General features: G+C 59.7%; 8 protein-coding genes across 8 annotated transcripts; 3 read left to right on the forward strand and 5 right to left on the reverse strand.

Moving 5' to 3' along the window:
* Window positions 1–2,727: 2,727 nt before the first annotated feature.
* Window positions 2,728–5,947, reverse strand: VTJ83DRAFT_1563 (uncharacterized protein; the record flags this gene model as incomplete). The annotated part of the gene is made up of 5 exons (XM_071007736.1): window positions 2,728–2,885; window positions 2,968–3,388; window positions 3,469–5,219; window positions 5,294–5,583; window positions 5,676–5,947. The coding sequence occupies 5 exons, from the start codon at window positions 5,945–5,947 to the stop codon at window positions 2,728–2,730; spliced, it is 2,892 nt and encodes a 963-aa protein (XP_070868103.1).
* A 1,211-nt stretch (window positions 5,948–7,158) lies between these two features.
* VTJ83DRAFT_1564 (uncharacterized protein) lies at window positions 7,159–8,865 on the forward strand (the record flags this gene model as incomplete). Its single annotated transcript, XM_071007737.1, has 2 exons — window positions 7,159–8,494; window positions 8,567–8,865. 2 exons carry the CDS (start codon window positions 7,159–7,161, stop codon window positions 8,863–8,865), a joined length of 1,635 nt encoding a protein of 544 aa, XP_070868104.1.
* Window positions 8,866–9,572: 707 nt separating this feature from the next.
* Window positions 9,573–10,283, forward strand: VTJ83DRAFT_1565 (uncharacterized protein; the record flags this gene model as incomplete). The annotated part of the gene is made up of 2 exons (XM_071007738.1): window positions 9,573–10,110; window positions 10,255–10,283. The coding sequence occupies 2 exons, from the start codon at window positions 9,573–9,575 to the stop codon at window positions 10,281–10,283; spliced, it is 567 nt and encodes a 188-aa protein (XP_070868105.1).
* A 1,797-nt stretch (window positions 10,284–12,080) lies between these two features.
* Window positions 12,081–13,337, reverse strand: VTJ83DRAFT_1566 (uncharacterized protein; the record flags this gene model as incomplete). The annotated part of the gene is made up of 2 exons (XM_071007739.1): window positions 12,081–13,035; window positions 13,147–13,337. The coding sequence occupies 2 exons, from the start codon at window positions 13,335–13,337 to the stop codon at window positions 12,081–12,083; spliced, it is 1,146 nt and encodes a 381-aa protein (XP_070868106.1).
* Window positions 13,338–14,996: 1,659 nt separating this feature from the next.
* On the reverse strand, window positions 14,997–16,465 carry VTJ83DRAFT_1567 (uncharacterized protein; the record flags this gene model as incomplete). The annotated part of the gene is made up of 3 exons (XM_071007740.1): window positions 14,997–15,716; window positions 15,788–16,204; window positions 16,385–16,465. The coding sequence occupies 3 exons, from the start codon at window positions 16,463–16,465 to the stop codon at window positions 14,997–14,999; spliced, it is 1,218 nt and encodes a 405-aa protein (XP_070868107.1).
* A 3,580-nt stretch (window positions 16,466–20,045) lies between these two features.
* On the reverse strand, window positions 20,046–20,797 carry VTJ83DRAFT_1568 (uncharacterized protein; the record flags this gene model as incomplete). The annotated part of the gene is made up of 5 exons (XM_071007741.1): window positions 20,046–20,054; window positions 20,113–20,157; window positions 20,212–20,337; window positions 20,403–20,729; window positions 20,795–20,797. 5 exons carry the CDS (start codon window positions 20,795–20,797, stop codon window positions 20,046–20,048), a joined length of 510 nt encoding a protein of 169 aa, XP_070868108.1.
* Window positions 20,798–21,447: 650 nt separating this feature from the next.
* Window positions 21,448–23,224, forward strand: VTJ83DRAFT_1569 (uncharacterized protein; the record flags this gene model as incomplete). Its single annotated transcript, XM_071007742.1, has 2 exons — window positions 21,448–21,463; window positions 21,540–23,224. The coding sequence occupies 2 exons, from the start codon at window positions 21,448–21,450 to the stop codon at window positions 23,222–23,224; spliced, it is 1,701 nt and encodes a 566-aa protein (XP_070868109.1).
* Window positions 23,225–24,856: 1,632 nt separating this feature from the next.
* On the reverse strand, window positions 24,857–25,669 carry VTJ83DRAFT_1570 (uncharacterized protein; the record flags this gene model as incomplete). The annotated part of the gene is made up of 3 exons (XM_071007744.1): window positions 24,857–25,004; window positions 25,225–25,366; window positions 25,663–25,669. 3 exons carry the CDS (start codon window positions 25,667–25,669, stop codon window positions 24,857–24,859), a joined length of 297 nt encoding a protein of 98 aa, XP_070868110.1.
* Window positions 25,670–27,385: the final 1,716 nt, after the last annotated feature.

Below are 27,385 nucleotides of genomic sequence, written 5' to 3' on the forward strand. Positions count from 1 at the left end.
TGCGATGCTCGACCCGGGTGACCGGGCCGACCTTGCTGCTGCGTCGACCCACTACGTACCTTCAAGGCCGTCGTGTAAGAAGGCCTTGACCCAGGGGGGAGGACTGCTCACCTTTGCTGGCTGATGGTTGTCCTGACAAGGAGGATAAGAGAATACGTACACAGTACTGTGTATATCCCCGATGAGGGCGTCCAGACGCTGTATCCCGGAACTAGATAAGATAACTACTTGTGGTGCCACTGCCTATGCTCTGCTCCCAAGCTCCTCCGCCGAGAGCGATCTCGCCTTGGATACACCTCTCAGGACGATGAACCTCCTCTCTTGACGTCACCTCGGCCTTCCGAGACTGCGTCTCAGCATGGCGTTTTTCGTCTCAACGACTGTGTCAAGCGGATCCATGACGCGGTGGAGTCTCTTCTAGCAAGGAAGACGGCTTCTCAACCTTCAACGCGCCTTGCCTGATGCGCTATCTCGAGCTAGCCCAAGCTCTCGGACCTCTCCAACGTCCAGGACGACGTGCTGGAGGAGGAGGCTCTCCGCGACCTCCCGTCAAGTCCTGTCAACGATGCCCGGGCTCGCTACTCCATGGTAGACGATTCTTCGAAACCACAACTGGCAATCCCTTGTCGTCAATGACCTCAAACATGGCTGGTTTGACAAAAGAAAATGTCATAATGGCTTACCAGAGAGTTCCGGTCGTTAGTTATTCCATCACTTCACGACATCGGCACGTATTCTAACATGCCCAAGGCATTGTTGTCTCGAGTTGAGCAAAAGGGAGACAATTCGTTCTTGTGACGCGGGAGAATGTAAGGTGGTGAATATATAAGAGCCCCATAAAACACACGTCTCCTCTACCCTGCCCTCCTGCTGCATCGCAACCACGCACCTCTGGCCGCTGTTGTAATCCTTCGCAAGCGTTCCACCACTCACCAGCAGTACGAAGCCGATAGCAAGAGGGCAAGGGCATACTCTCGACCACGGGCATGACGAGCCCACCACCCCCGAGGCTCGAGCCTTTCTGGCGGAACGGCCCGTGAGTGGGATGCCTCACCGGTAGACTCCCATACCAGACCTGCCCCCTGCACAGCTCCCACCGTGGCCTGCCCGTCGGGAAGCCCTCCTCGCAGCGCCAGTCCAGCCCCGCTTGCAGACCCCCGGCGGCGCATTCTACAACGCCGGCTCGGGTCGGCACCCCGGTAACAGCGGCAAAAATAATCGCCACGCCATCAACCACGTCCTCGGGTTGATGTACAGCAGAGACGAGTTTGGCCCTTGGGAGGGCATGGGCCTCGGCCTGGACGTCCATACGCATCGCGCCAGCACCATCAACCATCAACATCAGCTACCGCCGGGATCGTCCCGTTCATCCCGGTCCCCCCCCCCCCCCCCCCATCTCCCCGGACAGCTACCAGAGCCCCCGTCTTATCCAATCCAACGCCCACAAACATGCCATCCACGTATGGGGCCCTTTTCCCCGGGCTGCTTCCAACCTCAGCACCTCGACGGGCTGCTCGGCGACGGCGATTCCATGGGTAGGCAGCCTCCCGTGAGGGATGGCCGGGCCCGCTGTGGCCGGGCCTCAGCATCCCCGCACACACAAGCCCCAGGCCCAAACCCGGACCCGGACCCGGACCCGGACCCAACCCGGCCCCGTCACCTCGTGGATGCCGATCTCAATGTGGCACTCCTGTTGACCCCCCCCCCCCCCCGACCGAACGCCCTCCTCCAGGCCGAGCCCGAGACAACAGGGATGCCCCCCACCCGGCCCGCAGCTCGCAGTCCAGCAGCACACCCGTTATCGTGACGGACCGAACTGACCTTTTGTTTTTTTTGCCGTCCCTGCCCTGTCCTCTCGCCCCGCGCGCGCAACGACGACGAGATCCCGTTCCCGGTGAACGCCAGGCTGGATGTCGCCGTCGATCTCGACTTCGACCCTGACCTCTAGGCCGTGCCCGACCGGTCCAGGAACGGCGCCGCGCCCGTCTCTCCCGGAAAAAGACTCGCTCGCTGTCTGATTTCGACCCCGCGCCGCGGTCTTTCCTCCCTTGGACCCGAGACGAGACGTAGGACCTGACGGCGTGCTGCTGCGTTAGGTAGAGAGACCTGTAGTTCTACACTTCTCCACTCTCCACACATCCATCCGTAAGTACATGCGCGTACTTACTCCATGATGTCCACGACGCGCTCCCGTTTGATACGCACCGGGATTCCTACACGCCAATGACGTGGCAGAGCACTGCCTCTTCACACCGTCATGGTCCAACGCCAGTCATCGACCAAGTCACATAGGAGGTGGAGAAGTAGGTAAGCACGAGGGAAGGAAAAAAAGCTTAACATCCAAAGAGGCGCGTTACATTCCATCTAGTGAGACATAACACTACAACTAGAGTTACACCTTGACCAAAAAAAAGAAAACAATAAAAAAAGGAGACGTAGAGAGCGAGTTTTTAGAGTGCAAGGAAATCTAGGACGTGAGCGTCGTCCTGTTCTGTCTGTCTGGAGGAAGAGGGGAGGGGGTAGTCCGTTCGACCTACTTGCCGAGGCAAAAGGGCAGATATGCCGGCGGGTCCTCCCATCGCTGTGGTAGATGGTACCGCTGGAAAAATACAAGATTGGAGATGCCACACCCTCTTCTTTCTCACCGTTCTCCCCTCTCTTTCTGGTCTTTCACTGCTTCACCCCCGTCAGCCCCTTAGGGTGAAGCCAAGGTTCACCGTGACAAGATTAGAGCTCGTCCTTGAGCTCGGCGCTAGCCTCCTTTTTCTCGCTGGCCGGCTTTGCCACCTTCTCCCCACGCTCCTTCAAGCCCTCGACGCTCTTCTTGGCCTCGGGCACGGGAAGAGGCTCGTCGGGGACGCGGCGCTTCGTCTCGCTGTTGATGCCTGGAGAAGTGTCCCGTGTCAGCCAACCAGCATTCCTCAAGCTTCCGTTCCGCAAGGTAGGTTATTTGGTTGATACACATACCCTCGGCATCCGGGTGCGGCGGCGCCACACCGGCCTTATTCTCGGCCTTCTCCATGGGGACCACGCCCTCCGGCAGCGGCTCGCCCGGAGGCAGGACAACCTCGTTCCCGTTGGGGTCGATGATGCGCGTACGGGTTTCGTAGCGCGTCTTAAACTCGACCTTGCCCTCCAGGGCCTTGACCTGCTCCTCATTCAGGAGGTTGCCGTCCTGGTCCCTATACTCAACGTGCTCCTCCTTGCGGAGCAGCTGGTGGTTGGCAGGAACCGGCGCACCGGCCGACACGCCGGCAGCAGGCTTCTCACCGCCCTGTTGGGCCTGCTTGTTGGCCGCCGGAGGGGCCCCGGCGTTCGGCTTCCTATTGGCGGCCTGGGTGGGCACGGCGGCGGGCTGGGAGGTCGGGAGCGACTTGTAGGCGTCATACTACAAAGATTCCGAGAGGTTAGCATTTCATGGTTTTTTTTGGGGAAAGAACCGCAAGGGCGGGCAGGCGTCCAACGTACGCTATCCAAGAAAGTGTTGCAGTCCCAGTCCCACGTCTTGAAGAGCTTGACGCGCTTGCACTCGGCCTTGGTCCAGGTGTTGCCGTAGGCCAGGGGCGAGAAGAGCGTAAAGACGACGATGGACAGGACCAGGAGACCGACGGCGCCGGCCTTGCCAATGATGGGCTTGTCCCTGAGACCGAAGAGGGAAATGCGGGCCGTGACGAAGTCGTAGATCTGGCAGAAGGCCATGATGCCAAAGTACAACGCCGGGAAGTAGTGGTGCAGGAAGAGCTGGCGCTGCATCAGGTAGAAGGGGAAGTAGTGGAGAGCCCAGCCGAGAACCGAGGCGCCGATCTCGTAGTCGAAACGCTTGAAGGTGGTGATGGCATAGTCGTTGCAGCTGCGCTGCCAGCGGAGGACGGCAATGCCCTTGAAGACGGCGTAGAGGACGACGGCGGCCGTGGCGCTCCACCAGATCAGGGGGTTGCCGATGAGGTAGATCTGGCGGTGTTCCTTTCCCCAGAAGTTGATGCCGCGGCGAAGGATGGGCCAGGATTGCGGGCGCGAGTCCCAGGCATGCGAGTCGGTGAGGCCAGCGTTGGTCTTCCACATGACCTTCTGCAGCTCCCAGAACTTGCCAAAGAAGCCCGGGTTGCGGTAGTTGACCGTCTCGGCGTCGGGTCCGAGCTTGGGGTGCTCGTTGTACTCGACATACCACAGGCTGTTGGGCAGGGTGCCGCCGCGGGCGCACGTCACCTCCTGCTGCTCCGAGGCCCACTCGGGGAGCTTCACCTTATGCGAGAAGAGCACGCAACCCGTCATGATGTGGACCAGGCGGAACTTTGTGTCGATGGTGCGGAGGCGCTGCTGGGCAACGCCCGGCTTGGACTTCTTCTTGACGATCTCGACACGGAAGAAGTCGTTGGCATCGCCGTCGAAGCCCTCGTAGCCGTAGGCCGACACCTCGTTCTGCCAGTCGGCCTCGGTGATGGGCGGGCGGACGTCGTGCGAGTGGAGGCGGCGGTGCGTGGCCAGGTGGTACAGGCGGACGATGGTGCCATCCTGGATGTAGTGCGGCTCGGGCAGGTGGTACCAGGCGCTGGTGCCGTTGATGGGCTGGCCGTGCATGTCGAGCGGCTGGGTCTGGTTCTCAAGGAGCCACAGGTTGTTGTCGTCCTTGTGGGGGTACAGCGTCACCTGCTGCTGCTTGGAGCCCGTCGGGTACATGAGCGGGTGCGAGTGGAGGTAGCCGCCCTGTGTGTTGACGTGCCGGATGCTGACGCGGCTCCCCATGAGGACGTCGGCGGGGACGTTCTTCATGCCCTTGGAGTTGAGGGTGGACTGGAACTCGGAGCTCATGAAGCCGTCGCCCTCGCCGGGGTTCCGCAGGCAGGTGAAGTGGATGGCAAACATGGCCATGTAGAAGCCCAGGGGGACGATGATGAGGAAGAAGGCGCGGGCCAGGAAGTGCTTGGCGAAAGTGCGAATGGTCACGTTGTTGTAGTCGCCCCAAAGGACCCAGAGGTGGACAAGCGTGATGAAGCCGACCCAGGCGATGGTGAACAGGCCAACCCACTTGATGCTGAAGGTGATGCCGAGGCCGAGGCCGGTCATGGCCAGCCAGAACCACCAGCTCAGGCCAAAGGCACGCGAGGGGCCGAGCTCCTGCTGGTTGTTGAAGGAGGTGAAGGCCAGCGCGGTGAAGGCCGTGCCGATCATCAGGGGCGAGTCGAGGAGGATCAGGCGCGCTTGGGTAAGGAGGCCGTTCTCTGGGGGGAGGGGGAGAGGCAAAGGTCAGCCGGAGTCACAAGGCGGGGGAGAACGAGCGGCGGAGACGACGTACCGAAGATGATGAAGCCGGCACCCATCAGAGCCGAGAAGGAACGGCAGCCGGCGGCCTTGAGGGTCAAGAACATGGTCGGGGCGAGGAAGATGCCGCAGAGAGCGGGGAACAGGCGCATGGCGACGTAGGGAACGCCGGGCTCGACGTAGTCCTTGCCAATCTCCTTGAAGTCGAAGCTCCCGTCGAAGCCGGCGAGCCAGCCGAAGAGGGTGATCATGAGCTTGGCGAGGGGCGGGTGGACGTCCATGAAGAAGCGGCCCTTGATGTACTTGGAAGCAAAGCCGCCGAAGCTGGTGCGAAAAGCCGGTCAGCGGGCGTTGTCTATGGCCAGGGAGGCGAGCACACAGGCAGGCAAGGCACATGCGAGCCACTGGGGACGTACTGGACTTCATCGAAGACGACGCTCGAGGGCTGGTAGATGCGGAACAGGCGCACGGCGGCCGATACCAAGGTAACGGCCAGCACAAGCTGGAAGTCGGAGCCCGACAGCAGGAAGATGTCATTGTCCTCGACGCCCTCCGAGGTGTAGTCCTTGGGCTTCTTCTTGGAGGTCGATTGGGACTTCTTCTGGGCGACGTTGTTGGGTGCTGCGGCCTGTGGCGGGGGAGACGCCCGCCCGGCGGCGGCGGGCTTGGAGCTCGCCGATCGGGTCATGGTGAAGAGCTCGGCTCCGAGTGCGGGGTCCGCGGTTTGCCGAGGACGCTTCTCGATCCCGGGATGCCTGGGTGCGCTAAGGGACGGAAGATGGGTTGTCTAGAGGGCGGGCCGAAACGGCGTGGCGGCGACGGCGGCCGGAGACACGTCGATCATAAAACAGAGGGGAATTAACGAGAGTCGAGAAATGGGTCAAGCACGGATTATAAAGTACAAGCAAGGCATTGGGAGAAACGAAGAGAAGAGTCAAGCGACGACCGCACCAGAAGAAACCGAAAGGGGTCGGCGTCGAAAGGAGACGTGTCGAGAGATGGGGGAGGATGGTGGATGGGAGGGATCGGGAGAGGTGCGTCGAGGCAGCAGGGCCCTGAGCTTCATAGAAAAAGAAGCTGAGCTGTTACCACGTCGGCCTGAGAGTGGAACCAGGAAAGGGGGTTGCACTGTGTAAAGTGGCCTTAACCCGGCAAGCTAAAAACGGCTTCAGGGAACCACCCCCAACCCCCCATTGGCCGCTGCTGTGGCTTGGCACGACCCGTGGAGGATCTCCCCAGCATTCAATTCCGGGACGCACCAAACGAAACGAAGCAGTGACGTACGGTGCGATGCCACGGTAGAATCAGGCGCATGCACGGTGCACCGCCTCAGCCTCCGGGCCATGGCATCCCAAAACCACGGCCATCATGGGAACCAGACCACTCGGGCTGGATGTGAAAAAAAAAATAAAAATAAAGTCGGTATTCTCACGACTTGGGGACAACCAAGCCACCGGTAAACGTTTACCTTCTGACTCAGGTGCCTCCCTGGCTTGTCATAGCCTGTCTTACTTGTACTATACTGTGTACATGCAGGTGAGGCCCATCCATCTCTATCCTGGCACCTCCGCCAAGACCAGGAGGACGGGACCTGGCCGGGCCCCGGGAAAAGTGGGGCCAGCCTTCTTCTGGCCATGCAGACCTCGATTTCCGGGGGCTAAGATCGCGACTCGACTTTGTCGCGGGAATCCGCCACGACAAGCACCTCACACAGCACACTCCAATTCCATCAACCCGACCATCACCCACACCCCCACACCCACACCCACACACACCCCTCACGACGTTCTGTGATCCCTCAGCGACCCCTGAAGATACCCCGACATCCTCGACCTCGGCTTCCGATACGCCCATCGATTGCCTGATCCACACGCGCTCCCAGCGCAGGCACCGCCCATCATGGCGGTCGCGACGACAAACGGCGATGCCTCGTCAGCGGCGGCGGCGGCGGCTGCGGCTGCCCTCGACAACCTCAAGCCCCCGCCAGGCATCATCATCCCGCCGCCTGGCGAGATCCGCGAGGCCATCGAAAAGACGGCCGGCTACGTGATGCGTGGCGGCGCCGGGCTCGAGCAGCGCATCCGCGACAACCACGGCAAGAATCCCAAATTCAGCTTCCTCATGTCGAGCTCGGACCCCTACAATGCCTACTACGAATGGCGCAAGCAGGAGATCAAGGCGGGCCGGGGCACGGCGCTCTCGGCGGGCCGGGTGGGCGAGGCGGCGGCGGCAGCGCAGGCACAAGAAACCAAACCCGCGGGGCCGCCCAAGCCGCCCGACTTCCACTTCTCAGCCCGTATGCCTCGCATGAGCCAGAAAGACTTGGAGATTGTGCGACTAACTGCCCTGTTTGTCGCCAAGAACGGGCGCCCCTTCATGACGCAGCTTGCCCAGCGTGAGGCGGGCAACCCGCAATACCAGTTCCTGATCCCCAACCACACCTTCCACAACTTCTTCCAAAGCATGGTCGACCAGTACACCATGCTCCTGCGCGACGGGAGCGGCGTCGACGGAGAGGCCGGGTCCACCAAGGCCCAGCACCAGGAGCGCATCGAGCAGCTGCGCGAGAACGTCAAGGACCGGTACAAGGTGCTGGCGCGGGCCAAGCAGCGTGCCGCCTACGCCAAGTGGCAGGAGGCCGAGAAGGCCAAGCAGGAGGAGGAGGAAGAGAAGAAGAAGCTCGAGTTTGCCCGCATCGACTGGAACGACTTTGTCGTCGTCGAAACCATCGTCTTCACCGAGGCTGACGGCCAAGCGAACCTGCCGCCGCCCACCACCCTCAACGACCTGCAGTACGCCTCGCTCGAGGAGCGGAACAAGGTCTCGGTGAGCTCCGTCCTGCGCATCGAGGAAGCCTTTCCGTTCGAGGACACGAGCTACAACGCCTACCCACCGCCGCCCAACTACGGCACCCAGGCGCCGGCCGCTGCCCCGACGTCGACCTCACCCGCGGCACCGGCAGCCCCGGCCGCTGCCGCCAACCCGGCGCCGCAACCACAGGAGTACGGCGCGTCCGTGCTGCTTGCGGCACGCACCAAGACCGTCGAGGACAAGGCCCCGGCCCCGGCCCCGGCGGCACCGGCCGCGCCGACCGGGCCAGCGCCGATGAAGATCAAGGAGAACTACGTGCCGCGCGCCGCACAGCGGGCGGCCAACAAGTTCGGCACGCAGACGGCCATGTGCCCCAACTGCAAGCAGCAGATCCCGCTCAACGAGATGGACGAGCACATGAGGAGTGAGCACCCCGCCATCTTGATCCATCCCTGAGATGCACGCATGCAGAACGCTAACCTTTTGCCTCCAACAGTCGAGCTCCTCGACCCCCGCTGGAAAGAGCAGAAAGCGAAAGCCGAGGCGCGGTACGCCACGACGAATCTGTCGACGGCGGATGTGGCCAACAACCTCAAGCGGCTGGCCAGCCAGCGCACCGACGTCTTCGACACGGCGGGCCAGCCCGTGTCCGAGGAAGAGCTGGCGCGCCGCAAGAAGATCGCCCTCAACGCTTACGATGGGAACCCAGAGAGCAAAGCTACGCACCCGATGCACTCACTCAATTTGGACGAGCAGATTCGGGCGATTCATCAGAAGTTTGCGGATAAGAAGTGAATGGGGCTGGCAAGGGGGAGGTTGTCGTTTCTTTTCTTTCATGGAAACATCCCAGGGCATCATGCTCTCTGGTGAGGAGGGCAAAAGCACCCCCGGCTGAGAGTCGACGGCACCATGTCGGATGAAGAGGCCTGTTGTATGTATGATTCGAGATGTAGCAACCATCGGCCATGCTTCGGAGATGCAATACTGTTTTTTGGGGCCTCGTGTTTCGGGATTGTTCTATGGATTCCTGTTTGGTATGCAGTAACTACCTAACCACTCGTAGTACACAGTACCACAGCACGCCACAGGACATCACATCCCTTGGCGATGCAGGCTGGCGTCACATGTACTCAGTACCTTACTACTAGGCAGGGCACGCTGCCAGAATACGGTATCTTACGCGATACGGCGCCATTCGACCCCACTTCGGCCTTCACCTTTCGATGGATGCGCCTCACTCCGCCCGCGCAGCTCCTCCCACCACTCAACACACCCCTTATTAGTAAAAGTTGCTCAACTCGACATCCACCGGCGCCTTGATTCTTCAGTACCTCCTTTGCTGGCACCTTGATGCGGACAGCGCACTCGGCGCACGCCATCAGCACGCAGGGACTCTTTTTCCCCTCCCCTCCCCTCCGACCGTGAAACCCAGATCAGCACCGGCGTCACCTTACCCCACACGGCCAGGGGACAGCCTACGCTTTCCATCCGGAACGTCGACCATGGCAACGCCCACCGACGACACCCACGCCGCCGCCGTCGCGCCTGTTGACCAGGCGTCGGCGGGCACCAACACCCGGCCCCAGTCCCCGACGGCCGCCGCCGCCGCCGCCGCCGCGGCCCGCATCCACCGTCCCATCCTCCAGACCCTCCCCGACGCGCGCCCCCAGTCCTTTGACGAGATCTACGGCCCGCCCGAGAACTTTCTCGAGATCGAGGTCCGCGACCCCCGCACCCACGGCATCGGCCGGCACATGTACACCGACTACGAGATCGTCTGCCGCACCAACATCCCCGCCTTCAAGCTGCGCCAGTCGACGGTGCGGCGGCGGTACTCGGACTTTGAGTACTTCCGGGACATCCTGGAGCGGGAGTCGGCGCGCGTCACGATCCCGCCCCTGCCGGGCAAGGTGTTTACCAACCGCTTCAGCGACGACGTGATCGAGGGGCGGCGCGCGGGGCTGGAGAAGTTTTTGAAGATTGTGGTGGGACACCCGCTGCTGCAGACGGGGAGCAAGGTCCTCGCGGCGTTTGTGCAAGGTGAGCCTTTGTTTTCTTTTCCTTCTCTCCATCGCCGGGTCTCTTTTGGACCACTAGCACCGTCGGAGGGCTTTTTTCCTTTTTGGAAGAAACAATCAAGCAGAGAAATGCCGACCGATGCTAACCACATCCCCTTCTTTTCAGATCCTAACTGGGACCGCAACGCCTGGTGATGCAACCCCGCGCGAATGTACCCCATCCCCGCTGCTGCCGCCGCTCTCGCCCTCCCCTCGGACGTAGATAATGGGGCGCCGCAGCGGTGGATGTGACGACAACAGCGATAACAACAGCACCAACAATAACGACGGCGACGGCGACGACGACGACGACGACGACGACGACGACGACGACGACGACGAAAAGAAGGAGAGGAAGGAGAAGAGGCAGGCAAAAGAACCCATTTTCCCGATCCCAAACGAGATTCCACTTGGAAGCCACACCACCAGAAGCAGATCAGAAGACACGACACGACACCCGGGGAACCACAAGCAAGAACCAGGAGCAGGACCGATACCCACGGCAAAGCATGTGAATGGCAAATGACAGAGACAAAAGAGCCACGAGCGAAAGAACCACCCTCGGTTTTTCACCCGGCCATGCCCGAGGAGAGCGTTGCGGAAGAAGGGCCTCCTAGGAGAGATGAGCCGAGGGTGCGAAAGCTTGGATGGCTGGATGGATGGATGGAACGAGGATGGATGGATCCAAGGTTGGCAGGTTGGACGCAAGCAATTCCGAGGGGGACGACGATGAGTTGGTACCTAGGCTTCTTGGGACTTGGGCTTGGGCTTTGTCTTGATTTGGCATATCACGACTTGGCTTGGGTTTACGTTGGTTCCATTGATGTTTGACATAGCATAGCACAGCAGAGCATGGATGGCTGGAGGAGGGGCGAGAACCCCGAAAGGAGTTGGGGAGGGGGGCTGTATTTGTTTCTCTTCCATCTTCCTTTTTCTTTTCTTCGTCCTTCTCTTCTCCCTACCCATGGAGCCTAGGTAATACTTGTTTTCCAACCTTTCCTCGTCACCTAGGGCGTGCGTGGGTGCCGGTCCAGGTCGCTTCTTTCACGTTGGGCACGCTGGAGCCTCGTAGTGGAACAGGCAGGCCCGCCAAGAGGCTCCGAGGAGGCATGTCTTGTTGTGTGCATGCATCCTTGAGCTCCCATGATACGCAGAGTAGAGTATATTTTGCCGACTCATGCTCTCTCTTCCCCCCGTTCTTGTCCTCTCGAGCGCCTCGAGCCAAGGTCCTCTCTTCCGTCTTCCTAACCACCCCCCCCCCCCCCCCGGGGCAGTTGCAAACCCGCCCTCCCGGATAGTTATCGTACAAGATAGATAGAGTACAGCAGGATGGTACAGAATGTACAGGAGGGGAAAATATCCAAAGGGTCTGAGAAGATGTGGGTTACGCCATGCTTTTCCTTTTTTTTTCCTTGGGTTTCCCCCAACTCCCCCGATTCTCCGTTTCCTTGCTTCTCGTTGCATGCTCCTTGCTCGTTCCAACGCCGACCCATGATATGTACTATGATACATGCGAAAGCAACAAACACAAAATGAACCGGGAAATGTCATGGAAGAAAAGACAACCCTCTCACCCACCGAACCTGTGCCTTGCCGCCCGATTCGATCCAGTCATTCAGGTCAGGTCCGTCCTTCCCTTCTATAATGTTCTCTCAATCCCCCGTTTTTGTCCTCCACGCCTCTATAGGTTGGTGTGATGTCTCGTCAGGTCGTCGGTAGTGACTTCAGATGCAGGTGGTCCGATGGGGTGTACGTTGTTGTTGTTGGTGGTAGTGGTGGTGGTGGTGGTGGTGGTGTGTTGAGTACAGAGCGGCCGAGGAAAACGGCTAGAAACAGGAGTGGTGAGGTGGGTATCGATGACTGCCATGTTTTATGTTGGGTTGGTCATGCATCCCCTCGTAGGCGATTGCTCGATCAACAGGCCGGTGTCGAGCCGGTTTCTTGTGGCCCTCCTCACGCCGGCGTGTGAAGCAACCGCAGGATGCCCTCGTACATGCCAAACATGATGGCCGCGCTCGGCACCGTGCGGAGCAGATGCGGCGTCATGCCGCCGTACAGGCCCAGCATGCCTTCCTCCTTCCACACGAGCTTGAAACACTGAACAAGGCCCGTGTACTTGGGCCTCCCGTCGGCCATGGGCGCCTGGCGCAGCCGCGTGCGCGCGACCTCGTGCGGGTAGGTCAGCACGGCCGCGACCAGCTTCGCGAAGCCCGCCGCGCCGACCTTGCCCGTCCAGTCCACCGTGTGATCCCACGCGTTCTTGGGCCGGCCGGACCTCACGATGCGCTCCTCCCGGCGCGCGAGGCCGCGCTTGATCTGCTCGTACAGCATCCAGTGCATCGTCGACTCGACCACGCCGAGATAGCTGGCGCTCATGCCCTTGTAGAGACCGCGGATCCCTTCGTCTCGCAGCACCTGGCGGATGCAATCAAGGCTGTTTCGGTACTTGCGCTTGGCGGCGCGGCCCTTCTCGAGCGCCTCGTCCTTGTCGAGCTGCAGGCGCGTCTTGACCATCCAAATGGGGTTGGTGGCGGTGCTGGTGACGACTCCGGCGAGCGCCGCAGCGCTGAGGTGAACCCAGGCCGAGTCGTGGCCGTTATTGAGGTGCTCGGCGATGAGGCGCTTGCCGTTGCCGTAGGTGTAAAAGTTGATGGAGCGGGCGGGGATGACGCCGACCAGGTTAGGCCCGAGGCCCTTGAACAGGGCGCGGGGTCCTTCCTGGCGGTAGACGGCGCCGAGAATGGAGACGGTCTCGCCAAGGTGGAAGAGGGCGGAGCGGAGCGGGTTCATGGGGCCTGTTATCGCGGCGCGGGACGCCCGGATCTGGGCTTGGTAGAAGTCGGATTGCAGACGGGTTTTGAGCACGTCGAGCGGGGCTGTGAGGGTGGCCGCGGTCATGCCGCCGATACTAGGGGAGAGGCAAAATGTCAGCCCGCGATGGCACGGCGGCGCGGCAAAAGCCCGTCCGTCCACCGGGACGGAGAGGAGCGCCCCTGGGTGGGAGGGAGTCCGGGCTTACCCTCCGGCGACCATGTGTGCCCATGACTTGGAGAAAGGTGTTGACTTGTCTCGGTTGACGATAGGGTCGCCCTGCCGGGACTCTGGGTTGACGTCTCCCGTCTCGCGCGACTGGGTGAGGGGCGCATCGCCGTGCGTCACGGTTGGCGCCTTGACGCCGGGTAGTGACCTGGCAGGAGAGAGCGAAGCCATGGCCGTGGTTGTCAGGCACTTGTTGCGCCCGGCGTTCCCTCTCGACGTAGGACCGTGTCCGATGTCTGGTTATTGGGTATTTTGAAAGGTTGCTTATTTTCAGCGTCCAGTCGTGGTATGGCGTGTCGGCATGAGGATCGAACGGGTTGTGGTGGGCGTGGTTGTGGTAGGCGTGGTTGTGGTGGACGGTGGGAATCGAGAAGCTCGAAACTTTGGCGGATTCAAAGTGGAAGGACAATCGATATGGCGATAAGAGTCGAGCGGGCAACTTTTTTTTTTCCCCGCGACGCCCGAGCTCTCCCGGCATGTGCCAAGCGGGTCCACCCGGCTATTCTTCGGCACAGGCTTGGCGTAAACGTCATGCCAAGCCAACAGCACTCGGCCCAACCCCAACGCAAACCTCACCTCGAACGTTTGCTGGAGTTTGTGTTGATACCAGCAGTGATCTTGGAGGCATGGATCTCCGAAAGTTAGGTACTTCTAATTTCAGATGCTCCTGAAATATGGTGGTTTTTTTCCATTTGTATCGCTTTGCCATGCTACTGTCTTGTCTGGGCATGCTCTACACAGGTACCTAGATTGGTTGCCCGGACTCTCTCTCCATTGTTTACTTGGAACAGGGAGGGGGGGGGGGGTTGTTGGATTGATCAAACATCAACCGTAGGCGAGCATTTGTACTCCAGCACACAACCACACATTTTCAATCACAGCCAGACGCCTTTTGTGTTTTCATATGCCGTTCTTAGATTCTCAAAGTTCCTTCGTAAGACCCTCCATCGATGATTAGCACCGCCATGAAAGCAAACCCTTGACCCCATTCCCAGCCGATGCGCCGTCCGATCACTGCGTGACGAGCCCGTACCATGTCCTCTCAATGTCCTTCATCGAAATGTGCATCCCAACCACAGAGATGCGGTGGAAACCCTCCCATGCTGGTGGTGACCGTAGGCCGCGTGCCAGACAGAGATACCCTGATCAGCCGCAAATGATGTCCCATTGGGCGCCGTGAAACGCCATTCCCCTGTCCGTCCCATGCTAAATCCTCCCTTGTAAAGAAAAGACTCCGTTTCTCATGAACGCCATGCCTTGATCGAAAGAAGCCCGTGACTGCATCGAGCTTGCAACCTCGGGGGTTGGCGGGATGATGACGAAAGGAAACCGAAAATTGAAGTGAAAAGAAATGGCAATACGATTTGCTCCGGCAGAACGTTGTCGGTCAAGTGGCGCTTGACAGAGTGACTCTGAAGGCTGTCGTTGTTGCTGCTGACCGCTGAGGCGGGATTCTGCGCAGCCTTGCTGGGCGCTGTCTGCCACGTCCGCCAACGACCGTGTCTTGGGGACTTTGCTGAGCGGGGCGTTCATGCCAACCATGGCGACGACACCTTGTCGTTCGAAAATGCCAGAGAGAAAAAGAAAACGCCGAAACGAGTAGGAAATCAACGCGAGGAGAACGATAACAGGCACAATGGGGGAATAAGGCCCTGCTTGCGCTCGCAAGCGATTGATCGATCAGGTGCGCTGGCCAGCCGCCTTGGGCTCCAGGCAAGTCTGTCCGTCTTGACCTTCAAGACAGAGCCAAGAAGGGCGTAGAAAGAACGAAATTGGGTTGCCGAACGGGGGAAGCTCAAACCTGCCCTACCGACGATCGATAAAGTCCGATCAACGCTGCGGATGCTGGCCATACGGATAGCCGCGATGATAACCATGCCGATGAGCGTCCGGGGCCATGATGGCGCGAGCAGACGGGAAAGCGCGGCGGATGACGCGTTCGATAGCCGCGAGCTCGCGACGAGCCATGTCGCCCAAGGTCATGTTCTCGAGCTCCTTGCCGCCGAGGGGCTTGTCGATCTCGTGCCACAGGTACCCAAAGTACTGAGTGGTCTGCATGCCGCGCCGCTCAATGTCGGCGCGCTCATGGGCCGGGAGGTACGCGCGGTAAAACAGCCTGGCCGTCTCCTCGCGCAGGACGGCAATGTACCACTCGAGCACGTCAACAGGCAGGCCCGGACGGGGACACAGAGCGTGAAGGTGAACCCACTCCTGGGCGTGGCGCGGCTGGTTGAAGGCGTAGGTACGCTCGAGCTCCATCCCGCCGGCGATGGCAATGTTGTCCTTCTGAACGACCGAGAAGCCGGGGCACAACATGGCGACCGTAACCAGGCGCTTGAGCAGCTGCTTGTTGAGAACGGTGGCATAGTGCTGGTGCTTGGCGTCGCGCTGGAGAGCGATCTTGAGCAGCTCGATGAGCTTGATGGTCGTGATGTAGATGACATGACGCTGGCGTAGAGTGATGTGGTTGGTCATGTACCACGGGAACTTTGCGATGGTCGAGATCATGCACTCGTAGGGGCGCTGAGGGCAGTCCTTGGAGTAAGGAGACTAACTTTTTGTTAGTTCAGGCATTCTCCGTCTGTGACATACAACAACAAAAGGGACGGTCATGCACTCACCCGCGACGGAACCTCCACGTGCTTGACCAGCATGGTCAGCTCCTCCTCCGTGACGAAGCCCTTGAATGTCTTCCACGGCTCGCCTTCAACCGGCGGCATGATCTTGGGCCTGCCGTTTGTCCACTCAACACCGGCCGCGAGCGGGAACAAGGTCTGGAGCAAGGCAGCCTGGCTCGAAAGAACCAGCTCAACCGGGCGCTCGCCCAGGCGCGTGATGCGGCCCTTGTTCATCGCCTCGACGTGCTTCTCGACCGCGCGAATGGCGTCGTTCACCGTCATGAACTCAACGAAGGCATCCTGGGTCTTGGAGGTGACACGCTCCATGATGATGTGGACCGGCTCTTGAACATCGTTGAGGATCTTGGAGTTGCGGCCGAGGAACGCAATGATCTCTGCACGGTTGGTGCCGAAGGGGATCTGCCAAAGAAGGCGTGAGCAAGAAGCCGGCCACAGAACCAAGTCGAAACCACCTGAATGCGGAAACACAACGAGAACCGAACCGACTAGATGGTTAAATCGAATTCACGATCGAATCGCAGAACTGAAATCGGCCATCGAAGATCGATCCAGGTGCTGAACGATTGAGAAGAAACTCACATTCTTGATCTGGACCACGCCATGCGTGACCGGGTCGCATTGCGTGGCGCTTTCGATGAAGGGGAAGTTCTGCGGAGCCATGGCTTCTTCCCGGGTTGGAATTCCACCTGGAGTGTTGGTGAGTCGATTCAGGTGGGCGGATCGCAGCGAGTGAATGGTGAGAGGAAAAGGCGCAGACGTTGGGGTCGGCGTAATCAAGGGCATTGGCGAGAGTTGCTCCTCGGGAACAGAAGAAAGAACCAAAGCGCGCGAAAAACCTTGGTTGCGGTCGGTGTTGCGATCAGGGCGAGGCGGAGAAACAAAAGGATCGAGGTCATCGACCTCTTTGTTGCCAGCCTGCGAGCCGTTATCCTTTTCGTCCTCAGGATTGCGGACAGGCCGCAAATCCACGGGCGACAGAGGAATGCCAACGCGCGGGGCGAAGCTGCGTGGCTCCGTCTGGTGAAAACGAAACGGAGAAAACACATACTTCGCCAGAGGCGTCTCCGACACGCCCCCAGACTTGACGAGGTCGGACGGCGTCACGTCCGAAAACGACGTCGGCTCGTCGGCGCCGACCGAGCGCCCGCCAGACGGCGGGGTGTCGAAGCCCTGGCCTCGCAGCCCGAGGCCCCAAGGCGTGCTCACGGGGGTCGCCCCCCAACCGTACCCAGCGCCGACGGCGAACCGGGAGATGGTTGACGCCCGACCACGAGCAGGCGTCGCGAAGCCAGCGGAGATTGAGCCCGGCTGGCTGCGGGCCTGCTCCCGGTCGGTCTGGATACCGACACCGGACTAAACCCAGTCAGCTTCATGGTTCGTTGTTTCTATCTCATGTGTCTCATCAACACCGTCGCGGGCCCCGCTGCGATCACATCACGGCAATCTCACTGCGCACATCAGAACCTTACTACGAAGGTGAGCACACGGCGGTACGCCTTAGCGTCTCGCCGTGTACATTATGCCCGGTAATGCTTCTCTGTGAGCAGCAAGGTTCTGGTGTGCGTGCAGTGATGTGCTGCTTGTGAAGAGCAGGGTCCCTGGTTTGCAGTGATACGGCACCGTGCATGGCGAAGGGTCCGTCGCGCGTAGGGAGGGGTCGAACGATTCCTCGGGAAACTTCTTGGGACACTACTCACGCTCTGGTTCTCGCCGGCCGAGCCGGGCTTGTCGCCACCGTGGGTGGCCTCGAGGTTGGTCTAGTCAGAGGGTCATCATCATCAGCAGAGCCTCAAACAAGAGAAGGAGGAAACTTCAGGGAGGAGGCTAAGACGCCGAGCCGAGGAACGTGAGGTCGAAACCCAGGATGGAAGAAGTAGGCAGCAGGATGAGATGGTAGGGAGAAAGACAGAAAGACGCAGAGAAGGATGAATATTTTCTGATCGAGGGGAATGGGCGTAAAGCATGGGGAAGCGAGAGCGGAAACATAAAGGATAAGGCAGTAGACTTACGAATGTGCCCCTCTGGGCACTTCCCCCGACCGCAACCGTGTTGCGACGAGCCGCGGGGGACGGCTTGTCGCTGGCCGAGCCCGCCACCGAGTGGTGACGGGCGATGGCCGCACGGATGGCGGCCGGGGGGGTGGCGGTGCCCTCGGCGGGGGCGGGCGAGGGGAAACGGCCGAAGCCGCGGGGCGCCGACGGAGAGTCGGCCGGGGAACCGCCGCTTTCGGCGGGCGGCTCCATGGTGATGATTTTGTTTTTTTTTTCTTTTTTTTTTAAAAAAAAGAAAAAGTCTGCTTATTATCTGTTGGGCGCTCACACGTTAGTCAGGCGTTTGTTGTCAAGAAGGCAAGGCAAAGAATGAAGGCGAAAGGGATAGAAAAAGATCGGGCTGATTGGGATAGGAAATAAGATGATGTCGGATGGTTCTGGGCGTCAGATTGGGAAGAATGAATGTGTGGGAGAGGAACAAAAAACCCGGCTTGTCGACGAGGTGATGTGCGATGCCGATGTGGACGGGCAACTCGAAAAGTGATTGTGTTCTTACCGGCTGTTGAAATCCGTATGAAACGTGAGATATTGAGTTAGCTTGGCCAAGTGAAAATAAGAAGAGAAGAAACAGAGACAGGATGGAAACAGAACAGCTGAAAAGGGTGGTAGGAGGAGAGGAAATGGGAATGCTCCAATGCTTGTTCAGACGAACAAAACCCCCAGAACAGCTTCCAATTTGACTCAATGCTGCTGAGATCGAAACTTGTCGCCTCGACCAGCGTCTGACCAGTATGTTGGCCTCAATATTTGGAAGTTGTGTGAAACTCAAGACAGTGGAGCGACGGTGGGTGAAGTATGGATGTGATGAGCGGAGAGGAGGGAAGGTGTTGGACGTGCATCCAAACGCCGCTGAGAAACTTGCGACAACGTCGACAAGCTCACGAGAAGTTGAGGCGTCGCCACGAGGCAAGCTTTTGCGACGAGATAGCTCTGGGATGGCGAGGTCGACGTCGAGGCGAAGTGACCAAGAGAAGAATCCCACGTACCTGGGGCGGCGCGGCGAATGGCAAACTTGGTAATCTAAAGAAAAGAAAGAGCAGTTAGAAACGAAGAACTGAAGATGATGTGGAAGTACAGGCAGGCATTTGGATCTGCTGGGATGCAGCGTGGTGGTTGTGGTGTTGGCGAGCTCACCTCGAGACTTGTCGCGCTTTTTTGTGAGAGGAAAGGAAAAAGAAGAGAAATTGCTCAAAGATGAGGATTATATATACTCGAGATTCTATGCCCCGCGGGGCACTGAGGTTTGCGCGTTTCGGCACGTCGACTTGTGGTCGTCAATACAGGCCATTGTTCTTTGTTTACAATAATAAGGGGCTGTCCCGGACAATAGATTCGCCCGTCTCGCAGTGGCGCTGGCACGGACTCGACCACAACACCCACAGGAATCCTAAAACGGGGCATAAAAAAACAGAATTGGAAGACTGTGTTCCCGAGCAAATTCTTTCTCATCCTCAAGAGAAGTGCCCAAGACATGAACCAAAGATACCTAGAACCACCAACCCACTTCCGAGAACTCATTGGTGAGCTCAGCCAGGATGAAGTTTACAGCTTCCAACAACGCCAATTCCAGGCTCGGCAGGTCTTGTAGGATACCATGGGGGACATTCACTTCGCAACGGAGCAGTCATCGAGCTTGTAGCTGGTTATCCAGCCGCCGAGCAGACACCGTCTCGCAGGAGGAGCACGGGAGAAAAGCATTGTGCGTACCCATGTCAAACGCTTTCTCCGACTTGGGCATTTGTAACTTGGCATCCTGCGAAGCCATTCAGACAAGCAGTTCTTCGACAGAAGGAGCTTCTCTCGTGGTTATCGGATGGCATAGGGCTGACATCGCAACATGGCAAAGCTCGGCGCAAACTGTCACATCCAAAAGATCTATATCTATTTTCACGCAGAGGTTCGGTGCGAACATCAGTTGAGTTGGTTCATGGGCTTGTATTGTATTGTGAGGTGAATGGCGGTGAGACGGGTGATCATAAGCGGTGGGGCTATCTGGCACGGTTCCGGCGGAAATGTAATGGAACGAGGATCAGAGGCCCCTCGGAAGGGCGTCAGATGGCCCGGGATGTTGTCATGGGTCGCGGGAGCGCTGTGCCCTGGCAAAGGCGCTCCGGCCATGCCCGGAAAATGCGCCTCGCGCTCGAGGCACGCATCGTACTTGTTCGGAACACAGGCAGAAGATGGGCCGCTCAGTCAAACTATGCAGGTCAGCACGGCGGAAAGGCAGGAATGGACGTTGCAAAGGGGCAGGCTTACTTCTACCAGGAATGACTCGGCTACCAACCGTGCCCGCGCGTTCAACTGTGAAGGTGTCAGCAACCGGAGCGCCCGCCACGTGCACGCAGGGGACCGTACAAATAGTTTCATCTCGGAAATCTCCTTGTCCACCTCTTCCATGAACTGGATGATAAAGTCAACCAGCTTGTGCTTGAGCATCTCCTCGGTGTGGAAGTTGGTGATGAGGAAGGAGATGTCGTAGCCCTGGAGCGACTCGGTCAGCATGGACGCGGGCGGGAGGGATGCGAAACCGGGCATGTATCCCCCACCTTGATGGGCTTCCTCCTCAAGATGAAGAAGGATTCGGCGCGCTGGGTCAAGAAGCGGGTGAACTTGTGGACCAGAATGTGTTCGATCTCGTCGGCCTGCTTGATCCTGATGCTGACGCGGACGCTGTTGATGCTGGGCTCGATGAGGACGCGCTCGTTTTCGTTGCGGGCGATGGTCAGCGGCGTCAGCAGCACCTCGGGCGACGTGCGGGCCTCGACTTCGGGAACATTGTGACGCTCGGCCGTCTGCGAGGCAAAGTTGGACAGGCAGAGGGCGGCCGTCAGGGTGCTGCGGACAGCCTGGAGATATGGGCGGAGGGATTGCGACTGCGGGCGAGCGTCAGCGTTTGGAACCGGGACGGGGCGGTTGGTTCACGAGGAAGGCATCGCACCATGGTCGGCTATTCTGCAAGCGGCGCCCGAGTCCAGCAAAGGCCGCCCAAGGGTTGTGGTGTCGCAGCGATAGGAAACGTTGGAGGTGGTTGTCGGACCCGACGTTGTCGATGCTGGCCCAGTAAGGTTCCTTGGGGGGGCTTCTTGGCATGTCAGCCCAGCAGCTGGAGCTCCTAACGGGACGGAACAGCGGGGAGGAGGGGCTCCAGAGGGGCCCCCCTGGGCAGGGGTTCCAGCGGGAGCCCTCCGGCGGATGGACAGGAGCGGGCGGGCCCGGTTACGTAAGCCGCGACCCCACACCCCCCGGCCGACGTCGTCAGGCTGCAGCCTTGCATCCCGCCGTCGCTCTTGGGTGTTGGGCTCCGGGTTGTGGACCCGAACCCTGATCAGATGCCCCGCCTATGACTTCCCATCCTCTTCTTCAACCTTCCAAGACATCGAGCCATTCACCGCCACCGACAACAGCAGACGACACGACGACTCATCTCGGGCCGCTCGGGCATCGGTTAGCACAGCACATCTGCCAGGAGACGGATACATCGGCCGCCATCTGGGTCTTCCCCCGTTCTTGTCTTGCTCCTCTTCCTTGACCGGCTCCCAAGCACCCCCCCCTCCTGCTCTGCTGAGATAGCAGAGCCAACCTTAGGGCAACATGGCCACCGTCAATGGTACGCCTCAGCTTCTTCCATCCAGCGTCCTTGTTCGCTTGCTTGGGGCGTTCTTCGCTGACTCGGGGGCGCGCAGTGGTGATAAAACACCAGGGGAAAAAGTACGACGTCGAGGTGGACACCTCGTCCACCGGCGAGGTCCTCAAGTACCAGCTCTTCAGCCTGACGGGCGTCGAGCCCGACCGCCAAAAGATCCTGGTCAAGGGCGGCCAGCTCAAGGATGACACCGACATGAGCAAGCTGGGCCTCAAGCCCGGCCAGGTCATCATGATGATGGGCACTCCCGGCGACAGCGGTGCCACCATCCAGCGCCCGACCGAGAAGATCAAGTTCCTCGAGGACATGACCGAGGCCGAGGTCGCCCAGCAGGCCGGCGCCACCCCGTCCGGCTTGGTGAACCTGGGCAACACGTGCTATCTCAACGCGACCCTGCAAGCCATGCGCTCCATTCCCGAGCTCCAGGACCTCCTCGCTCGCCACAAGCACACCTCCATGACCGACATACCCCAGCTCGACCTCACGAACCAGCTCAAGGAGCTGTACAAGGAAATGTCGGAGACGACCGGGTCCGTCGTGCCGTTTGCCTTCCTGCAAGCCCTGCGCATGGCGTTTCCCCAGTTCGCCGAGCGCTCCAAGAAGGGAACGGGATACGCCCAGCAGGACGCCGAGGAGGCCTGGTCCCAGATCGTGTCGCAGCTGAGGCAGAAGCTCAAGCTCCTCCCCGCCCCTTCCGAGGGCTCTTCCGACTCCACGACGACCGCCGAGGGCTTCGTCGACAGGTACATGGCCGGCGAGTTTGCGACGACGCTCGAGTGCGACGACCCTGCGGCCCGCGAGGCCGGCGAGCAACCCACTGCGTCTCGCGAGCCGTTCCTCAAGCTCAACTGTCACATCGGAAACCAGACGGCCCACCTGCGCGACGGCCTCGTCGAGGGCCTGACCGAGAAGATCGAGAAGCGGTCCGAGGCCCTGGGTCGCGACGTGACGTACACCAAGACGTCGCGCATCGCTCGCCTGCCCAAGTACCTTACGGTGCACTTTGTGCGCTTCTTCTGGAAGCGCGACGTGCAGAAGAAGGCCAAGATCATGCGCAAGGTGACGTTCCCGCACGAGCTGGACGCGGTCGAGTTCTGCACCGACGAGCTCCGCAAGGCCCTGATCCCCGTGCGCGACAAGGTGCGCGAGGTGCGCAAGGAGGAGGAGGACGTGGAGCGCGCCCGCAAGCGCCGCAAGAAGAACCCGCTGCTGGACGGCGAGGTGCCGGGCGGGGAGGGCAGCAGCAAGAAGCAAAAGACGGAGGAAGGGGAGGCGGCCAAGAAGGAGGACAAGAAGGCGGACGGCGACGGCGACGTGGCCATGGCGGAAACCTACAAGACGGACGCCGAGTGGGACGCCGAGCGCGACGCCGCCATCCTCCAGGCCAAGAAGGAGCTCAACGCCCTCATCGACCCGGAGCTGCGCAAGGACGACGGCGCCAACCAGTCGGGCATCTACGAGCTGCGCGCCGTCGTTACCCACCAGGGCGCCAGCGCCGACAGCGGCCACTACACGGCCTACGTCAAGAAGACGGCCCCTCGCGACCCGGCTACGGGCAAGGTGGGCGAGGAAGACGGGAAGTGGTGGTGGTTCAACGACGACAAGGTGACGGAGGTCACGGCGGACAAGATCGATGCGCTCGCGGGAGGCGGTGAGTCGCACTCGGCGCTGATCCTGCTGTACAAGGCCATTCCGCTCCCCACAGCCGAGGGAATCATGGAGTAGCCGTTGGCGTGGCGGGGGATGGTTGAGATCCGCGTGTGGCAGCGCGGATGGGTCGGGGAATCGGGAGCACAGGCACGGGGGCACAGGGGCACGGGCACGGGCAGAGACAGGCATGGCATGGTGTTTAGGAAATTCACAAAACGCCCGATAGATCAGGCGAGATGCGTAGATGGCAAAGGCATGAATGAATCTGTTGTTGACGACCCAACTCCTGTGTTAATACTGATCAGAAACCTGCTACTGTGTTGCCTGAAGATTGGCCTCACGCTGCCCGTCAAGCCATGGTGTATTAAGGCTCAGCCAGACAAGATGTCTTTGCGTAGGCGAGGCCGGTGAAGCTTTCGAGGATCGAGAGGAGCCGTTGCCGGACACCCAACCACGCACGAGGCTCCGTCGTAGACTAGCTGGCTGTTCGCGGTGCGAGGCTGTAGCGTCTTCTTTACCCTCTCTCCCGTTTGCCGAGGGGGGGCCATACCCTCGGCGAACGAACCGTTCTCGGCCCTGCATGCATCGATCGATGTAGCCCATCTAGCTTATGACGGACCTGATATTGTACGTGCACCTCTCAATTCCTCACGCGCAAGGAGAGGCAACTGCTTCCAGAGCGATTCCGACGATACGCAGAGACGCGTATCTAGTCCGCTCATTTTTTTATACCGTCTGGCTACGTCTGGGTGTGTGTGTGTGTGTATGTGTGTGTGTGTGTGTGTATGTGTGTGTGTGTGTGTGTGTATGTGTGTGTGTGTTGGGTGTTGATGCAGGTGCGGTTGCCGGGCCGTGCCTCTCGTGCCAGGAGAAACATCAACAAACATCCCGGACAAAAGGTGGTACAGGGACGTAGCCAACGGACCCTTGGAACAGAGCTCGAATGCCCGGGCGGGCAGCGACGCGCAAGCCTTGGCTTCGAAAGCCATCGACATAACTACACATAACTACCGTCATGCCATTCATCCACCCCCCCCCCCCCCCCCTATCCCTGAAGCCTCTCTCAAATCCCTTGAGGCACCCCTAGGACTAGTAATGTAGGACGTCATGGCCCGGTCCCGGCTAGACAGGGCGAGCGGCCGTACAGGCCTGACCTCCCGGTCTCCCTTTCGTCGCCATCGATTGAAAACCATTGGACAAACCTCCATTTCACCCCCCTACAAGATGGGCTATGGAGAAGGAAAAAAAAAATAAGTGGGACTCCACCGGCATGGGCTTCGCGAACGAACCCCCCGGACCAGAAAAGAGGCTATTCAAAACCCCTTGTTGGGTACCCATGCTGGCGGGTCTCCACCTCGCGACCGGCGACTTGGAGAGGGGCGTTTAGATTTTGTTGGCCGGGGACGAGAAGAGAGGACGGAGTGGTTGTTTGAATAATTCGGCCCAAGGACAGCGGGATCGTGGTGGGTGTGGTGTTGGGATGGGGCGGGAGGTGGGAGGGACTGTGGTAGGGACAGCGGAGACGCGACAACCAAGGGGATCAAGAGCCGTACGGTGCCGTCTTTTTCTTCAGCAGACTGTGCGTATGTCAGCCCGGTAAATGCTCAATCTAGGTACGTATCGCTTGATGGACGTCGCGGCCTCGAAGACCAGCGCACAATGTGTGGCAGCCGTATCCGACGTCGGGTCGTTGCTCAGGCCCTGCGATCACCGCTCGGGAGGCCCGGCAACTGAGTCGGCGGTTTGTGTGACAAGAAACCTGAGGGAAAGGTTTGGTTGAGGCAAGCTTGCGAGGATAGGTTCGGGGCATAATGCCAGCTGTGGGAGCTGCCCTGCTCGGGAGGGAACACGACGCCTGGTGCGGCAGAGTCAGTCAGCACTCTTGTGCCGGCAGAATCCTCAGGCGGCACGGCGACGGCGACACGGAACCGACCAACAGGTGAGCGGAAGAAAGCGGTGGTTTGACTTATTACATCGTCCTCAGGACCGTCCTGCAGAGAGGCATCCTCTCAACGACGCACCAAATCGCGGCGCCCTCTCTGAAACCTCTCACCGCCCCGTCTCACTCCCCATACCTTCTCATTCTCGATGTGGCAGTCCCGACCACCTGGCCTTCGCTCGCTCCCTGCCTAGCATGCTGCAGGGCGTGCGGCGCAATGCCATCGGAAATTTCGAGAAGCTGGCCAGACGCGGGGGTTGGTGAGACGAAACCGTAAGCTGACGGCATCAACGAGCATCCCTCCCGCAGTAGCGGCACCGGTTAGCGCTGGCTCAAGGGTTCAATCGCGGTTCTAGACGGCCGCATGGGAATGCCCTTAACGGCTGCCGGGCGCCTGTTTTTGGAAAGGGTCTCCGATGGGAAGGAGGGGGGTAAAGGTGGGTGAAGGCGAAGGTGGTGGTGGTGTGTGTATGCGTATGGGATGGGTGCGGTGATGGGTGTGGTGATAGGAGTGGGCAGTTCCCCTCCCCCCATCCTTCTTTACAGGTACACCTGTAAGAAGACCCAGGCTCACCTCTCATGCCTCTCCATTGCGGTACTTTTCGAGGGGGAGTGCGTCTAGAGGGCTTGCCCACAAACAGAGGCTACCGACCGTCCTCTGTAAGCGCTTGCTGGTCCTGGTCGTGTACCCGAAGCCACGAAACCACATGCTTGGGTGCAGTTCTCTTAAGCTTCGCATCGCATTGGTTCGGATTTCAGGATGAGCTCACACCAGAGCCCCTCCGTAAGGATTCCAGGCAGCTGAAAGCATGGTCAGCACTCTTGTCCCATGCATTTTGTTCTGCTGTCGAGAATACCTACATGGGTTCAGGCCGTAGCTGGCCGACTCTTTGTTTTCATGCTCGGGGTGAGCTCAACTGGATTTCTGTGCTTATCCGCTCCTGTGACGTTTTGGAGCCAGCCTCGGCCCTTACGGCGTACCATGGCGCTCTTTTGGGTTCTGTGACAGCAAAAACGGATCCGCTGATGCTGCCATCAGCTAGTGCACCATATATACCTGCTACTGCAACAGGTTCGGACGACGTCGTCATAGTAACTGCGCGTAATTACGTGGCTCGAGTTTTCTTGCTTTTGGAACAGCCATGTTATGAGACGGGGACACCTTCCGCCGCGGTCTCGACCGCTCGAAGACCTGCACATCGGTCAGTGGCGAAGACGACGACGGCTCGGAGCAGATCCTGTCACTCGGGGCCGGGCGGCGAGACGGACTTCGACCCGTTCCGCGCCATAGCTGCACAGCACAGGAGAGCGCGAACGTGCACAAACTCCATCATGGTTTGGGCACGGGTAAGGCCGGGCAAGGTCATGGCGCTGGACAGTGTATCGCCGAACTGATCCCACATGGCCGCGGTTTTGTAACTGGATCGCGGAACAGAAGCAAGCCACCCCCCCTTCCCTTTCCCCCCTTTTCTTGTTCCCACGGTCTTCCTGTCCAGTAGGAACTGGCACGGCCCGTTATGGGGCTCTCAAGTTCCCAGGTCGATGAGATGAACGCATCGGCTTCAAGACTGCACTGTGCGTATGGGGCAGTGGTTGCATCTCGATCGACTGGCCATGAGGCGGGTCCGATGCGGCCAGGGTGAAGCTTGCAGAGGTGTGGATGAGAACCTTCACCGCACGCTGCTGCAGCACAGCGCAGCTGGTGCTGGTGTCTCGCTCGATTCGGCGAGTCATGGCGCATAAACCGGGCAGCCATGGGTCGGCCCTGGTTTTTCCTTGATGACTGCAAACCCGTTATTCACTGGAAGCTTGAAGGATTGCGTTTGGTGCTCGTGCTTCTCTTTATCCATCCGTGGGAGAATACGTTTCGATGATCCACGCCGCGATGTCGCAGCGAAAGGGTAAGAGTCGGCCGCTGGAGCCCTCGGGTCGCGGCGAGTCTCTCAGGGTCCTTGGGGGTGTCCTCAGGAGCGTATCCACCGTCTCCTCCTTTTCCTCCTCCTCCTCCTCCACCTCCTCCTGCATCATCCGAAGAGCTGCATTGACGTGGGAGTCACAGGGGACATGTACGAGTCGAGCGATGGGCAGGTCGAAAGGCAGGTATTCCCTGGGAAGAGCCCTCGATCTCCTAAGCAACACACAAGTCTGCATGACGTGAACGCAGCCGAACTAAGGTAGCCTATGGCGAGTAGGCAGCTGGCGGCACTGCGCGGAGGAAATGCAAGGACGCCTACCTACTTTCTCCATGGCAGCCCCCCTATTATGCCTCGGATCAAGACACAGAACTGTCGTCCTGC

Source organism: Remersonia thermophila, chromosome 2, assembly GCF_042764415.1.
Source record: "Remersonia thermophila strain ATCC 22073 chromosome 2, whole genome shotgun sequence".
In the NCBI taxonomy this organism is placed as follows: domain Eukaryota; kingdom Fungi; phylum Ascomycota; class Sordariomycetes; order Sordariales; family Chaetomiaceae; genus Remersonia; species Remersonia thermophila.